The sequence below is a fragment of the Cydia fagiglandana genome, chromosome 5 (genome assembly GCF_963556715.1).
Source record: "Cydia fagiglandana chromosome 5, ilCydFagi1.1, whole genome shotgun sequence".
NCBI lineage: Eukaryota > Metazoa > Arthropoda > Insecta > Lepidoptera > Tortricidae > Cydia > Cydia fagiglandana.
Window position 1 is genome coordinate 2,626,169 of NC_085936.1, and position 14,018 is coordinate 2,640,186.

The following is a 14,018-nucleotide window of genomic DNA, read 5'->3' on the forward strand; positions in this document are numbered from 1 at the left end:
CTTCGGTTGCTTTGTTTACTTCGTTGTATTTGTGAAGATATGGGAAATGATTGTTTATGGAAGAAAACGAATGATTCGTGCCTTATCGGGCTGGGTAAAAAATACCTATAAAATTAAATTGACTGCGAAACTATCGGCTCGATTCGGGAAATGATTAGGGACTTCACTAGATGTGAAATAGTAAAGATATAAGGTACCTTTACCCGTGGGACGTCACATATCTTTACTATATCGTATCTAGTTAATATCTAATTCATTTCCCGAATCGCGCCGTATAACGAAGTATGAAATTAATTTCTACAAATAAGTCTTCAACTTAATTGTTAACATTAAGTTATATGTACCTATACAAAATAGCCTCATTTCATAAAATCACAACCCCGGGCCCCTGGCCCCTATTAACCTACGTCGAGCGCTCGATCAGTAAGAGACGGTGCAGTCGGTGCTCCAGTAGAAGATCCTCAATATAGCTCGAAACATGTCGAGCGTTTGACTTAAATAATACGTGAGTAACCCGTTTTTGGTTATGCACTTGATTGTTACGGATTAACAACTAAAACGAATTTAAACAAGTTAGAATGTATGCAAGTTAGATTCCTGAAACTGTTAGTTAATAATAAAACTAGAGATAAAAATAAAAAAGACTATAGAAATTTGTTTAAAATATGTAATATTCTTCCGGTGAGCCTTAAGCATAAATATTTAATTTTGTACAACAATCATGGCAGTCGAGAGCATACCCATTTACACCATAACGCTGTTTGTGGAACCAGGTCGGTGTCTGCGGGCAAGTTTGTTGTACCGAGGGTTACTAATTACTACGGCGATAGATGTCTCCACAAACGCCTTCCCTATATACTCAACAGCCTGCCCTCTGACATCAGACAGGAAGCCAATAAAGTCATATTTGGTAAAAAGCTGCGTAGTTACCTCGTAAATCGCGTATAGCAATTGATGACATTATTACTAATGATAGATGTTAACTTTTTTTTTCTAATATAAGAGAGTAGAGACTGCACGATCCCACAGTCAAACCGTGTAAACTGTTTTGTGGGACACTGTAATTGTATAAGATGTATATTTTTATGTTAATAAATAAATAATAAATAAAAATAATTTTAATAAATTAGAAGTCCTATGCACTTTGGGTTAGCTTGAGGAGGCCCGGGAGGAATTAATTAATAATATTTATAAACCTGATTAATTTTAATGACTATGGGTTTTAGTGTCCGAAATGAATGAATTTTACTTTTTATTTATTCATTTTATAGGGTCGATTTATTAATCATCGATATTATTTCACGCAGTCCAAGTCGCGTGCAGAATCTAGTGATACATAAAATCAGGATACCTACTTAAGATAATTCGCCGATTAATCAACTAAATCGGTTTTAGTCACGCGAATTAACGAGCAGACAAAAAATAATAAGCTTCCTGGCCTAATGACTACGATAACAATAGTAACAATACCTGGCTTGAATGGACAAGGCGAGTGGCACAAGGTCGGCACATTGTTTGGCTGTTACATAATGTCTGCAGTTGAATGGTTAGGTGATTAACTTCTTGGTTGTAATGTTACAATGGTTGTACAACTGTGTTGTGTTAAAAACTAGATGAGCTGAAAATCATTTGGAAAAAGAACAGCCATTATTAACTCAAATAGATGTTAGGTTAGAACTGCAACCTTCACAGAAGCCAATGGCTAAGTGGGCTAGGTTAGGTTAGGTTAGAACAAGTTTTTTCAGCAGCAGTTTTATGTAACAGAAAGTTATACTTTTTTTCAATAGATGTCTTATACTAAAGAAAAAGTAACCAAGCCTTTAAGTGCCGGAGGCTGGATTCGAACCGATGTCTTCAGCAGGGCTAGGGCTAAGGCAAAACAGGTAAAGGAAGAAAAACTGATCTCTCTCAGCCAAAACAACAAACCCTGTTTTCACGTTACTTCTTTGTGGAGTTCGGGAGCTCAAAAATAATCTACCACTTCCATTCCAATCTATCTTAATCCATCAACCATCCATTTCATCCATCCATTTTAATCTACCTTGGTACGGAACTTACTCGTATCACATTAATAGTTGTCAAGCGGACCCCAGCCTCTCATGAGCCGTGGCAAAATGCCGGGATAACGCGGGGAAGAAGGTACGGAACAAGACCATGAAAGCACACTATTTGTGGCGCTAAGAAAATGACGCTGTGCGGCGTAAGCGCCATCGAAAATAAGGTCCCTTTTCATAGATAATGCCCCATTTATTTACCTAATACATCTTACTGTGATTAAATCCGTTTCCGCTGAACCAGTGATGCATGTTTTCCATTGTGTAACGACACTAACGACCTTCAGAATGGTCCAAGGTCTATTACGATTGTTCCAATGGCTTCGCTTCGGATTGTGATTTACTGATATGGTTGAATTACTGTGTTTACACGGTTTAAAGTTTAATTCAAATGGAACTGAACCTGAACCTTTAATTCTCTGTGTCGGCCCAATTCGAACATTAAGATACGTCAATTAATAGATCTAGAAACGATATGGATTAAAATGTGTCAGTGTCAAAAGTGAAGGTTTTGTTTGAAGAAACGATATATATATTTTATATTGATTGACATATCTTAAAGTAAGGATCGGGCAGTGTGTGTGATAATACTGATAATCAATTAGTCATCCTGACTGAAATTTTATGTCATCTTTTTTCATCTGAGTCCCTCCACATGAAATATAGACTTATATAAGGACCTCAGGGCCTATTGATGATTGCTAGACATGTTTCACTTGAGAACGAGGAGAATGATGGGGAGCACGTGTCAGCGGACTAACACAAGCCTGTCGGTATAGTATAATGGGGCCTTGATATTGATGTGTGTCCAAAATGTCCAAATGTCCATTCATACATATATTCTTATATTACTGTTGCATTATTCAATAGATCGTGAATAAATCTCCCAGTAGCGCATTCAAATAAAATAACCTTGAAAAAATCTGTTCCACTTCAAATTGTAACAGACGTAGAATAAAACTATCTGTCCCAAGTTTAAATAATAAACTATGGGCTAAGAAAAAGTTCGATGGTCAAATGTGACTTTCTGCAGGTAAAGGTATCTTAGTTGGCGCTTACGCTATTATTAACGACGCTCCAAGTACCGAGACGGTGCTACGCGATGTAAGCGCCGGCCGTCAGAAGAGTACCTTTACCTCACTAATGTATGGACCGTGCGTTAAAGGTTAGAACACTGAACTGACCAGAGATGTACCTTATGCCTTTATAATAAGGTTTAAAACTTCTCAGTGAAGGGTAAGGACAAAGGTTCTAACAGTAAAGGGCAGATGTTCTGTAGTAGCAAATTGAAGGCATCGCCCGACTTATGTCAAAGAACTTTGACAAAGCGCAGAAAAACTGACCTTATTGTGTGGGTGTTCCTTTATATTGTGTTAATCTTGTTTGCTTTGTCTGGGACCTCCTTTTGAGGGGTTTGAAGGCAACTTCAGGCCGTTTTGATTGATCAGGTCAAAAGAATTTCTTAGCGATTCCGTTCTTATCACCTACTAAAAAACGTTTTTAATTTCATGGAGTCATTCATAAAGACACGTGGAAAACAAGAGCGAGTCAGACTCGCGCACGAAGGGTTCCGTACCATAATGCAAAAAAAAACAAAAAAAAAAACGGTCACCCATCCAAGTACTGACCACTCCCGACGTTGCTTAACTTTGGTCAAAAATCACGTTTGATGTATGGGAGCCCCATTTAAATCTTTATTTTATTCTGTTTTTAGTATTTGTTGTTATAGCGGCAACAGAAATACATCATCTGTGAAAATTTCAACTGTCTAGCTATCACGGTTCGTGAGATACAGCCTGGTGACAGACGGACGGACGGACAGCGAAGTCTTAGTAATAGGGTCCCGTTTTACCCTTTGGGTACGGAACCCTAAAAACGTTAATTTGAAACTCTTTCGACTCTCATAAAATGTACTTACGTATGTTTATTAACAATAATGCAATATTTTATTAACTAAGCTTGTTACCGTTTGTACTTAATTATAACATTTCTATTAATTGGATCGAGACATTATTTATTAATTAAGTTCTCTTTCCTTCACATCAACCAAGGAAGCCATTTATAGTGTAACCACATACGGCTCGCATACCTTATGCTGTTGTAATAAAGATTCTTTTGGCTCAAACCATGTTTAATTTCCTGATTTTATAAGTTTCCTTTCGACATGTTTGTAATAATTAACCATATAATAAAATAAATACTTCCTTGAGACATTTAATGGAAATGACAACGTAATTACGTTAAAGTTCAATTTGAAATGTCACAATCGTAAAAAAGAATGATGATAAGTTATTATTATATTTCTGATATTAATTGCAAACCGTCAGTAATATTAACCTTTCATTATGTAGGTAGTATCTTTAATAAAAAAATTAAAAGTATTAAAGGAAAAATGGAAATATCATGACCTCCGGCAAGACTCGAACTTTTAGAAAATATCGCTTGATGTAAATTAATTTAAGTAATTATATAATTTTAAGACTAAAAACACTTTGTAGGCTGTAGTTTGCGATCATGTTCATGACACTTCAAAACCAACATTATTTCTTTTTATATCCCCAAAAAAGGGGGAGGCCTATGTTCAGCAGTGGACGTCTTATGGCTGAGATGATGATGATGTCTACACAGTTGTGGTAAAAAACATCTCATCTTGCGGCATTGTGATATCAAATCAAAATACCCATGATTTTAACAGTCAAAAAACGCCTTTACAAAACTCGCAAAACATCTCAGGACCAGTTATCCCATCAATTCGATATTCAGAACGCAAACAAGCCCCAAAACACAAGTACTACTTAAATACATGCTATAAAACCCGCACAAGCCCACTTCACTCAAGCACCACAAACTTTTCACCTCCAAAACGGTTTAACTACCTTACCTTTTCAACAGCACTTATACCCTTTTGGCACTAAGTTCTATGCAATCCTGCCAATTTATCAAGGTATTTGGCAACGCTCTTATCCCTTACGATTAAAGATTATAATCCAATAATCTATATTAAAAGCTAAGTTTGCTACACACGCGTTCAGATCTCATTTCACACCTTTACGACATCATAAACCTGAGGAGGCGTGGTCATTTACCCCCATGAATTTTTACCCCGTAAGACGATTAGTGTCCAGGGTCAAAAAGGCTTGATTTATATTCGGGTAATAAATGTAATTTATTACGGGAATCGGTCGTTAATGAAGGTAAGTGAATGGTTATTTTAGTTCGGTTTCGGGAAGAATGGGTTTTGATAGGAAACCTGTTTTTACTTGGGAATTACGTGTAATAAATATTGGTTAGACTATATCTATGTCTCTATGGTTTTTACTGTGTCATCGTGACTTTGTATGACTTGCATTAATTCCTATAATAATTAATACATATTCAAAATTATTTTGTTCACACGTACGTTTGTTTTTGTCATAGAACATTTTTTGTATGTTTCGTCTACACCAGTCTCCACACAGATAACTTTAAGTTACATATTTATTAAGAAAATCCTTATAAGAATGACTTTAGGAATGTCATCAATTCTTTATACCTACGTATAACCCGTATCAGAAATACTACGTATCAGAAATAGATTTTGATAAAATGGGACCAATCTGGAAGCACATACTTTCGAATTAAAATTAGTTAAAAAATAATTAAGTTCTTATATATAGTACGTAACATTTCAAAGTATAAAATGATAATGATTTGAAACCAACCCTTAATTAATAACAGATGGCATTCAATGTAGGCTAATCCTTAGGATATAGTGTCCAAAATTAAGCAATTTAGAACCAAATTTTTTTTTATAGAGTCGAAACGATGGTAGCGGAAGCAGTTATAAAGTTGACCCAAAAATTTTTTATTAAGCTATGAGCTTCATCACATATGTTCCTTGAGTAATTCTAAGCATTTCAAGCCTGGGAGGCAATAAGAAATGTGTGTCTACTCGGATTTGTAATATTTTGTAATGGATTCAAACTTTCAACCCCTTTTTAACCCTGTTAGGGGATGAATTTTACAAAACGCTGAAATTACTTTTCCTGTCTTTTAATAATATCCCCAAATACAAAGATTCAAGTCCCGCGTTCGAAAATTTTTTTGATATCCATACAAACTTTCAACTCCTTTTTCACCACCTTAGGGGATGAATTTTCAAAAACGCTGAAATTAGTTTTCTTGTATTTTAATAATATATCGTTTTACGAAGTTTCAAATTCCTAGCTTAAAATAAAATTTGAACCCCATACAAACTTTCATCCCCTTTTTAACCCCCTTAGGGGTTGAATTTCTCAAAATCGCTTCTTATCTCTTGTACACTTTATAAATGTAATCTAGTGTGCAAATTTCAACTTTCTATCTTTTGTAGTTTCGGCTCCGCGTAGCAAAAATCTCCAACCAAATTTTTCACCTTTTTACGTTTTTCTTGTAAAATTACTATGAAATTGAAAAAACAAATATCAGCAATGAATTCTACGTCTTTGGTTTATACGAAAATGATACCAAACTTGCCCTAGTACCCACCAGGATCAGAGTAGATTTTTTTTAAAGATGACGGATGGCGGCCGTCTTTGTACCCCACCCTCCCCCCCACTTCAGGCTAGAAATGCTTAGAATTACTCAAATATCAGATGTGATGAAGCTCATAGCTTAATAAAAATTTTTTGGGTCATGTATGGCAGCGTTACATAACTGACTCCAGTATGGTGGGTTATTGATCGCGCAATGGAATGAAATAAAACAACTCAAATTCTCCTCCGGGTGAAGTTAGCGATTTGCCACAGAGAGATGTTGTAATGCTTTCGTATGGCCACGAAAACTGCATCTTAGGAGACGATTCTCCATTCATGTATCGTTTACTACGTATAGAGCACCTCTATGGTTTTTAGTTGGGTACGTAGGTACCTGTGTGTCAGTAGGTATACCGTTTTCTTCAAATCTCTCTTGTCAGGCCTGTGATAGTTAGACCATGTCTGTCTCGCATCGGTCTATTACGGTGTTTCTCCCGTGTTACACCATAAATCGTCTGTGTAGACGCAAAGATATTTTTAATATTTTTATAGGGTTCCATACCCAAAGGGTAAAAACGGGACCCTCTAAGACTCCGCTGTCCGCTTGTCTGTCACGCTGTAGCTCATGAACCCTGATAGCTATACAGTTGAAATTTTCACAAATGATGTATGTATTTCTGTTGCCAATACAACAACAAATACTAAAAAGCACGGAACACTCGGTGGGAGAGTCCGACTCGCACTTGTCCGGTTTTTTAATTAAAGTTTTGTGTTCATGTAAATCGCTATCGCTGTCGATATCGCTAGTTTCCTGGCCACACGTCAGTGTGACAAATGCCAGTAAGATAACTCTGTGACGTAAGCGAGAGACTCCATTGTCACTTCGCGGATGAAAGTTTTATATTATTGTGTTGTATAATATCTGTATTATGACTTAGATAGCGGGTCCTATTCTTTCTACAAACATATATTTTTATACTACTCGGTGGCACAGGATCATAGATACAACCCGATTGGTAAGCAGTTATCGTAGCCTAGGGTCGCCTATAAATCTCCATGTGTGTCACTAGTCACGACTCACGTACGCGTTGCCAACTAGGTACACTATTATCCTAATAAGCTCAATACAAAAGACATGTTTTAAGTACAATTAACAGTGTATATTGGTATTGTTTAAACCAAATTCGGCCTTTGCATGTCATTAGGTCATTATCATGTACCTAATGAGAATTTTACCTCAAAAGATCTAATTTGGTTTTTCGGTTTAACCGAGATGAAAAACCGCAAAGAAACCGTATTTACGTTAACGACTATTGTTGCCAATGACCTTTTCCAGTGTTAATGTTTGACATTGCGTTATAACTCGATGTTCAAAGGAAAATAGGCTTAACTTTCGTAGTTTTTCAAAGGAGATAAGTGCGATTTTACTTTGTATATTCTGGTAGTTATTTTGCGGTTTGGTATTATCATTATCATGGTACAGTCGGCTATTAAAATACACATTCACATTTACTTAACTTTCTTAACGTCATGGCCGAGAAATAAGGAATGAAATTACATAAGTACAGTAACAGTTTGTGTTTGACTGTACAGTTAATTTACTTAGCGTTAAAGCCTCTACAATTCTCTAATAACAGTAGGAACACTGGTACAGTCACCTGCAATAATGTGTTACTCTTCGAAGTCCGCAAAAATATGTGACACGCTCTTATGGCTCTACAAATAAGATCGTGTCAGATATATTTGCTGCCTTCGTTGTGTAACATATTATTGCAGGTGACTGTACATAATAACTTATCAAAAAGAGATATGTAGAACAATTTGATTACAAAAGATACTTTTTTGGACGCGTACTGTAGAAATATATATGTAACTCTTATTTTATTTCTTAATTTGACTTATTTACCATGTAATATATTACTATGCTAATATTTACTGTAACATAGTATTGTAAAACAGTAAGATAAAATAACAAATAACGTGTAGAAATCTGCATATTACCTACAGTTGCGTTGTAAGTATTCGCGCTTGAACGATCACGCGACAACTCAACCTTATCAGACTTTAAAATGTCGTTTCACATACAAATCTAACTGGCGCTTATGCTCTTTTATCCTAGCACGATGTAGCTACTAGGTTTTACCTAAGAATAGGAAGTCTTGTTGGTGAAAGTCTTGGCTAGCGGTTAAGTAGTGTAACAGCTTACAGGTGTCGATTGTGAACATGTTAATTAATTGCGTAAAATTTTGAAAATGATTGCCATCCTGTTTGATTTTTCCATAGATATCACCAAAAACTAGTCTAAAATAACATTAAATCGCCACACTTTTTCATAATTTCTTTTGAAAACTTTTAATTCTTCATCGGAAAACTTAAAGCATTGTGAAAATAATGCCATCTATACGTACTAATGGAATACTTTTAGTTCTGCTACTCCCCACTAGGTGCCGCCCCGCTACACTTAATAGATGCTTAGTGTAATAGCCGCTGCTGTTTCCCATAGTTTGTTTAAAGCATCATAGATGGCGCTATTGTCAAAACTAAAGGGATTGTTATTGTGCGAATTCCATTTAATTATTTAGCTGTATTAGTGCTTATATTCAGTGTTTATTTTAAATTGTTACAGATTCATTCGTCAACAGCCAAGAATGGACGGCCGCGCGAGGTGTCACAGAATTACGAGTAGGCGTCTTAGGATCGCCGGACAGCGGGAAATCTGCGCTAGTCCATCGGTATCTAACAGGGGCATACATGCAAGAAGAAAGTCCAGAAGGTATTTCATTTTAACATATGTATTATGCATTAATTCAAAATTAAAATTCATACAATAAGCTTACTAGCGCCGCTACCGGTAAAACTGTGTAACACGGTTTCCTTGGCTAGTCGCTTCATTCATATCATCGTAAAACGCTAGATGGCAGCACAACGTCTAGCGCCTTACTGTTGAACAGTGTCGCTCATAGATGGCGCTACAAGCAACATAAACATTGTGAAGTTCAACGAACTATGATTTTGTGCGTAGGCAGATACTAGATCGCACAACGACACGAACAATAACTAGTTATCTGTCAGTTACGACTTTTATTCCTATTTGATTATTATCGAGCGTTTTTGGACCCACGCGATGGAATTATATATGAATAGAATACCATCGATGGCTCACCATGATTAGATGATTGCCACATAATGACTCGACGTGGAATGACGGGTAATTTGTAGAGGGTTTCATACTTGTAGTTGTTAATAGTTGGTTGGGTCGGAAAATCGATTTTGTTGATGATTGGTCGAATACACAAGGATACAACCCCAAAGAGTAATGTACCTGTGTAGTAACATCTACGTATGTGGATCACAAATCCAAAATTATCTAAGAAAATTCTGAACACAACTTTGTTCTCAACTTCTCATAGATCCGCGAGTCATTTTTGATACCTAGCTCGTTCGGAAGCCATTTATTGTGCTGATTGTACCTACACCTATATAAAGTAATGCTACCGATACTTATAAATATGACCGGTGACCGGTCCAATCGGTTATGAAAAGCGACTGGTGTTCCAATGGTCGCAGGTTCGAGTCCCGAGCCCTTTTTCCTTTAATTTAAAAATTTGTAGTATCGCTTGATAAAAAATACTTTACGAATATGCTGCCTACGTCCATGATATCTTGAGCTGAATGCCTGAGGTCTCCACCTTGTATGTGCCTTCTCAGGCTTCTTCAATAGCTAAACCTGTGTTCATTTTCATTATGATGTTCCAGGCGGCCGATTCAAGAAGGAAGTGATCATCGATGGCCACAGCTACCTCCTGCTCATACGGGACGAGGGAGGCTCTCCGGAGATGCAGGTAGGCTAACTAAACCTAACCTATCATGCTTACTTCTATAATACTCTTATGCTGCGTTCTACGTAAGCGAACAACTCACGAACGCGACACAGCGCGGCGCGGCGCGGCGGGCCCAAGGCGTTCGCGTTCGCAACGAGATCGCCCACGTAGGACACTTCTATAAGTATCAAAGGATTGATTCACCCCGCGCCGCATCGCTTCGCTTCGCGTTCGCGTGTTGTTCGCCTACGTAGCTGCGTAGTATGTACGCTGCGTTAGGGCTAGTTGCACCATGCAACCACATTTGACATACTGATCATGGCCAACATCACTCAGCAGAGAACTATGAAAATTGGGTAAGTAATATAATATATACCAATTATTAATATAACATTCACAAGATATACGCTCACTTTGTATAAATTTGAATAATATAAGTTTTGCATTGTCTAAAACCCAAATCGTATAATGTCAAAATGGCTAATTTGTTTTTGAATAACATTCAATGTAGATAATTTCATATTGTATAAAACTTGAATTTCATAAAAATTATATAGTCGAACGATCAAAAACTATATCAGTTACCGGATCTAAGAACATAAATGAATAATACATTCCGGTAAGTTAACCATGGACCAATTTCGTTCTGGCGCTTCGCCGGCCGCTGCCGCGGCACGCTCGCTTCGCTCGCTCGGCTCGCGCACTGTTTGTTCGCAGTTCAACCTAACACTCCTCCTCGCTTCGCTCGTCGTCGTACCTAACGGAGACCTGCTTTAGTAAAGAACAACCAGCAGAAGATACTAATTACTTTGTTACATGTATGATCATATATTTTGGAAGGTATTTTTCTCATGTAATTATTATGTTATAATATATATAAGATATTTCAAATAATCTTTATTTGTAATAATTCCTATAAGTTATGAATGTTATATAAAAAATAATTAGCCAATACAAACTTTATACTATTTATTATTATATACGAAGTAAGTTAGAGAATTTCTACCATATATGTTATAAACATATATTTTTTGTTGGTAGTCCCAACGTGTGTTATATGTTGTGAATGATATTAAAATTAGATTATATCAAATGTTGGTATATATTATACGACGCACCCATGAAAATTACCAGACGGTTTGGTGCAACCGACCCTTAGCCTAGAATCAACTGTTTTTGAGCTAAAAGGGGTCTCCAAACTTTTTTACCTGAGGGCCATATTGCCCCTCAGAAACTTTCGCGCGGGCCACCGTCGGTTTTTGCGCCGGGGGAGGGTTTCTGGTTGCTGCTGTTAGGAACAGTTCCACTCTCAATGAATGCTGAACCCCTGGAGCCTGGCTCCCGCGGGCCGGACAGTGGGCACTCGCTTTGGGTGTCGGCGAGCCGGAGTGGAACGCGTCGCGGGCCGGGATTTGGAGCCCTGAGCTAAAGGATGAGTACCTATACAGGATAATATACATAGTGTCCCCAATTTCATAGTTGACGTTATCATTCCGCTGGCATTAAAGGGCTTTGTGCAGAGCAAACAGTCCCAAACGTGGGGCTGAATGCCACGTCTTCATAATGCCTGAAAGGGTGACCCACTACAGGGTGCGTTTCCACAGTGTCTTTGTATCCGTCATTAAAGGCATTTATTTGTGTGATGAATACAAATATTTATTCCTGTGTCATGGGAGTTCTCTATATAAATAAGTATGAATTTATCTATATAGTAGGTATGTACATCGTCGCCTAACACTTACCTATAAATTGTTTATTTACTTATTTTAGTTATCAAAAGGTCGTTGCAGTACCAAAACTTTAAAGTACCTAGATGTTGCTTCAACTTAAGTTTGCCTATCAACTGCCTAACGTACCTAAGTATTGGTAAAGTTTATAAGATTTTCCATTTCCAACAAAATCGATTTTAGTTACATTGCGGACTATTGAGGTTTCGTCCAATTCAACCGACCGAGCACAAACCGCAATGTAATGAATCAGAATCAGAAATTTATTTGTATGACATAGGTAATAAATAGAGGTGGTACTTTTAATACATTTCGATCACTATGCAAACTCGCATATGTGAGTTCTCGCACCGTCTAAATGAGCCCTTCCGCGATTTTCGTGACGTGTCACAATGGAAACGCGTCCCAGGACGCTATCGATTTGTGCTATAAAGAGCACGGGACGATGCTTTAATAGCCTCGCTTTACGATGCGTGTCGTTTCGAATTTACAATCGACTTGTGGGCACTTGTGTTCGACGTTTTTATATGTTTACCAGTGGTTAACATGCCGTTAAAGTTGGAAGAGGAAGTTCTAAAAAAATGTATAGAGTAAGGACACATGAATATTTGAAGGCGGTTCAGTTAGTCGTCCATTTCTTCTTCGTGGACGGTCTTTGCCTATAGTCGGTATTGACCTTGCCTACGAAACAGGAAGTACCGGGTTAAAATCGAGTTAAGGGCACTATTTACTATTTAAGTGTTTTTTTTTTTTTGAGTTATGTTTTGAACTTTGAACACGTTGTAATGTCTGCGTCTATTAATGATGGCATTGACGGACACTAGACCTGTTTTGTGACTGTACATTAAAATGGATTATCTGGTCATTTGCCTTTTATTGTTAAATATAAATTAACACTAGACGGGTATGTAAGTCTTGTAAGGTCGAGTTTACAAACATCTTTACAAACCGTTCCAATAATACCTATATTTAGGTACATATTTAGATAGGTATTAGGTACCCACACACTACACAACCTTTTTGTCAGTATTTTAGAGGCGTGTAGATATATTTTTCGGACGTAGGCTTGTAAATATGTTTGTGACCACAACTAGACAGCAGTTCAGTATAAAATGTAGCCAATTTAATAGCTTTTTTATGCAAACAAAGTTTTTTACTCCGCGTCTCTACTCTAACAAAGTCATCTAAAATACTGTTGAAACAACCTTTTAAATATTAACCTATTTGACGCGAACGCCCTTTGCATAGGGCTGAGATTGCATATCTTTAATTTGATGGAAAAACTACCTAACTGAATTGGAATAAAGTTCAAATTAGCTTGTACGTTTAAAAGATTTTGTTTGCCATAGTCAAGCAGAGGGCTAAATAGTGGGGTAATTATACGATCGATTTGTGTTTCGACACTATTGATTTACACTTACGTTTCGGTTAATTTGTATATCGAGTGTTTGTTGCTATAGTAAGGTAAGATAGATTTAGGGGAATAGTTAAAAATATATCTAGTATGAAGAAAAACCTGACGTTCTTCGTAGAAAAAAAAACGGACACGTGCGAGTCGGACTCGCCCACGGAGGGTTCCGTGCTTTTTGGTATTTGTTGTTATAGCGGCAACAGAAATAGGTACTTACATCATCTGGGAAAAACGGTCTAGCTATCACGGTTCATGAAATACAGCCTGGTGAGTAAGCCCGTTCATAATTAAAAAAAAAGAACGGACAGACGGACAGTGGAGTCTTAGTAATAGGGTTCCGTTTTTACCCCTGGGCACGGAATCCTAAAAACCTCCTTCTCTGTGTGTGTTTGACGCCAATGTCTGTCTGTCTGTGGCATCGTAGCTCTCCAACGGATGGACCGATTTCGATGCGGCTTTTTTACACGAAAGCGAGTTTCCTTGCGGTAGTTCTGAGCTATGTTTGATAGAAA

General features: G+C 37.3%; 1 protein-coding gene across 2 annotated transcripts in view; it reads left to right on the top strand.

Annotated features, from left to right (window-relative positions):
• The window catches only part of LOC134664275 (centaurin-gamma-1A), a 424,789-nt gene that overhangs the window by 363,049 nt on the left and 47,722 nt on the right, over positions 1-14,018 (top strand). For both annotated transcript variants that reach the window (XM_063520824.1, XM_063520825.1), the window contains exons 2-3: positions 9,174-9,320; positions 10,304-10,389. In XM_063520824.1, coding sequence (XP_063376894.1) covers positions 9,174-9,320; positions 10,304-10,389 — 233 coding nt within the window. The remainder of the gene's footprint in view (positions 1-9,173; positions 9,321-10,303; positions 10,390-14,018) is intronic.